The sequence below is a fragment of the Peromyscus leucopus genome, chromosome 1 (genome assembly GCF_004664715.2).
Source record: "Peromyscus leucopus breed LL Stock chromosome 1, UCI_PerLeu_2.1, whole genome shotgun sequence".
Taxonomy (NCBI): Eukaryota; Metazoa; Chordata; class Mammalia; order Rodentia; family Cricetidae; genus Peromyscus; species Peromyscus leucopus.
The window spans coordinates 181,231,120-181,234,666 of record NC_051063.1 but is presented as its reverse complement, the minus strand read 5'-3'; the positions used below and the strand labels follow the sequence as shown (position 1 = coordinate 181,234,666).

The 3,547-nt window shown below is 38.1% G+C and overlaps 1 protein-coding gene across 1 annotated transcript; it reads left to right on the top strand.

Annotated features, from left to right (window-relative positions):
• Nucleotides 1-1,697: 1,697 nt before the first annotated feature.
• On the top strand, nucleotides 1,698-2,633 carry LOC114710885 (vomeronasal type-1 receptor 4-like). The gene has a single exon (XM_028895180.1). The coding sequence runs from the start codon at nucleotides 1,698-1,700 to the stop codon at nucleotides 2,631-2,633; it is 936 nt and encodes a 311-aa protein (XP_028751013.1).
• Nucleotides 2,634-3,547: the final 914 nt, after the last annotated feature.

Below are 3,547 nucleotides of genomic sequence, written 5' to 3'. Positions count from 1 at the left end.
TTTTTTCTTTATTGGAAATGCCTGTGTACAGTGGCATAGTGAGAACTTTATATCCTTCTTAGAAGGCTTTGTTATCTGGGTTGTGAAAGAGGAGTAACTGGTAAATTGGTATCTCTGCATCCAAATTTCAAGTCCATGGGCATTTGACTAAGTGAATAACTACAACCTAATGTCCCTCAAGTCTAAGGCCTCTGATATGTCCACTTCCCCCAGACATGGATGTTCATGTCCCCCTGAATTTGCTTTCTGTTTGTTTGATTTTTGAGACAGGGTTTATTTATGGAGTCCTTCCTCTCCTGAAACTTGTTCTATTGACCCGACTAGCCTCAAACTCATGGGCATTCTCTGGCCTTGGCTTAGTAAGGACTGGGATTAAAGATATGTTTCACTATTCCCAGCCCAGATATTGCTTTTGTATCAAACAGATATGTCAATTATTATTGTGCTATGTGTTAGGTACCCATTGCATCATTGTCTGAGAGTATATTAGTAGCTGTCAATTTCTGTAACACTTAGAGTTATATTAGATAAATTTTATGGCCCACAATTCAGAAGGCATGCTCCTATTATTTAACAGTTCCATAAGTCTCTATTGTGATTAAAATACATCCTAGTAGTTGAAGAATCTCACTAGTGATTGTCCTATTGAGTAAACACCTTCATTTCATACTGTTTTAAATATCTTGATAAGGTGTTTTTTTTGCTGTTTCCATGTCTTTAGACATGTTTAAGTGTGATAGAATTATATTCAAAATTATACATGCCAAATTAAAAGGTTAAGAATTAATGTTGAAAACACTTAAAAGCCAACATAAGCACATATATGTACATGAAGATATATGAAAATGCAATTACATGTGTGTGTTTGAAAAAGAACTCAGTAAAATGTTATCATTTCTGACAGCTGATGGTCACTATTTTAATTTTTTAATTTACTCTCTATTTTTTTATTCTCAAGTTGTATTGTTTTTCTTATTCAATATTATTCATTTTTTAACTTGGAGAAATTTATATGTATTTTGATCATTTTCATACTTACCCCACTCCACACAGTTACACCATGTTTCTTTACCCACTCATGTTTGTGCTTTTAAAATCTTTAACGAATAAAGCATAGCTTGTTGTTCCCACATGGTATTGGGTTTGTGACCATCTACTATGTCACTGTCAAGCTATTAGGGAACACACTTTTACAGGAAACTGAAGCCACCTAGTAGGTATCAGTTGTCAATAGCATCTTAGTTAAGGGTTACTATTTTCTGTGGAGTCAGACAGTCTGTTTTCTTCTGCCTTTTACAAGTTGCTGGGAGCATTGATTCCTGTAGTGTTTCTGCAACCAGGACATTCATCTGAATGTAGTTTGATCATTAGATCATCTCATGAGTGCACTGTGGATATTAAACCTGCAATTAATTGCAAGGTATGTGAAGAATGCTAAGACCTATTCATGCCATAATAAAGTTTAATTTTTACTACAATGTCCCAGTTAATGATCTGCAATTCAAACAATAGCAATTCACTGAGACCTAGCAAGCTATTTACTAGGAAAACACATATAAGCATTACTTATGAATGTAAGGTAATATTGTGCATGCAGTACTGCAGTACATTTTTTGGCATGCCAAGTAAAATGAAGTCGAACTTGTTTAACAAGTGTGCTCTGGACATGTTTTGCATTGACCCACGGCCATGACAGAATGGCCTCCAGAGACATGGTTGAAGGAATTTTCTTCTTGTCCCAGACTGCACTGGGAATGCTTGGGAACACAGCCTTGCTTTGCTGTTTTATCATTGCTGACTTCTCTGGAATCAGGGCAAAGCCCACTGATCTGATTGTCAAACACCTGGTCTTGGCCAACTTCATAGTTCTCTGCAGAGGAATCCCACAGACCATTGCTGCTTTTAATCAGACTTACTATCTGGATTATGTTTCCTGTAAACTTGCTTTATATTTTCATAGAGTTGCCAGAGGAGTATCCCTTAGCTCCACATCCCTGCTGAGTGTCTTTCAGGCCATTACCATCAGCCCCAGTAATTCTAGGTGGGCACAGTTCAAGCCCAGAGCCCCCAGGATTATAGGTCCATTCTTGGGCCTATGCTGGGTACTCCAGTTGTTGTTATATATTTACATTTTTGTATATACAACAGACATAAGAGGTGGGAGAAATGTTACTGGGATACAAGATTTTGGAATTTGTACTGTTATCAATTCTGAGAAACTAATCAGCATTCTTATTGTAATCCTAATATCATCCAACGATGTCATCTTTTTGGGACTCATGGTGTTGTCCAGTGGTTACATGGTATTCATCCTGCTCAAACATAAGCAGAGGGTGCAACACATCCACAGATCCCTGTCTCCTAGGTCATCTCCTGAGATCAGAGCCACCCAAAGCATCCTCACCCTAGTGTGCTGCTTTGTGATCTTTTATGCAACCTCTGTTGTCTTTACATCTTATATGTCTGTCTGTGAAGGATCTAGGTGGCTGTTTAACACTGATGCAGCCATGGCTGCATGCTTTCCAGCATTCTGCCCCTTTCTGCTCATCAGACACTATGCTTCCTTCTTCAGGCTGTGCTGTCCCAGTTCTTACCAGACAACACACCATGCTTGTGTAGTCAGAGAACTCTAAAAGCTGTGCTGTCAGCATCCCTCTATCCATGTCTTCTACTCAGTTTCTATTCTGTGAACACACTGTGAATACCAAACTTTGCAGAAGACACTGATTGTCTACAAAGTTTCTTGCCAATGCAGTTTGTCTTGTAGTCTGGGACAGAGGTAAACCACGCTGTATGATACAAGTTCTGAAACAATCAGCACTCACTGTTTTAATGGAGAATATCACAGTAGCAGAGAGAATTAACCTGTGGGGTTTATGTGGAGTGTAGTCCGTCAGGTGAGCTTCTCTGAGGATGAGACTTTTTAAATCGACATTGTCACCTTCAGTACAAAAGCTAACCATTGCAGATTGCACCTGGACCGTTGATTCAAGTGTTGGTGGCTGTCAGAAAGTAAGAACAAGTGAAGAGGATGAAAAAGGTCAGAATGGCTCAGGGATGGTAATGAAACATGCCAGTGTTGGCTACTGAAGGGAATGCATATTTAATAGACAACATGTTTCTTCAATCTAACGTATAACTCCCAGCCCTGGAAAGTATTTGGAAATACATTTTTAAAAGTCAGGTTTAGGTAAAGTTTCAAATAAAATTGTTTAGAGTTGAACTGTAGTAATTTCATGCACAATAATGAGTACTGGAAACATTTACATATGTAAGCATTAGGTTGAAGTTTAAATTAAGACAAAGGAGAGATGAAGACTATAAGTGGATTAGCAGGTAGCACAGACTTTGCTGTCCCTGTTTTGAGGAGGAAGAAGTGGGAAGATTCTGTATTTGAGTTCACCATAGGTGGCATTATGAAACTCTCTCACAAAATCCAAAAAATACAAGAAAAGACAAATTTGAAAAGTTGGAAAGTTCTGGAGTATGATCAGATGTAAATCTAGGCTATACAATTAAAAGAGCACATTTAAGCAATCTATGGTCC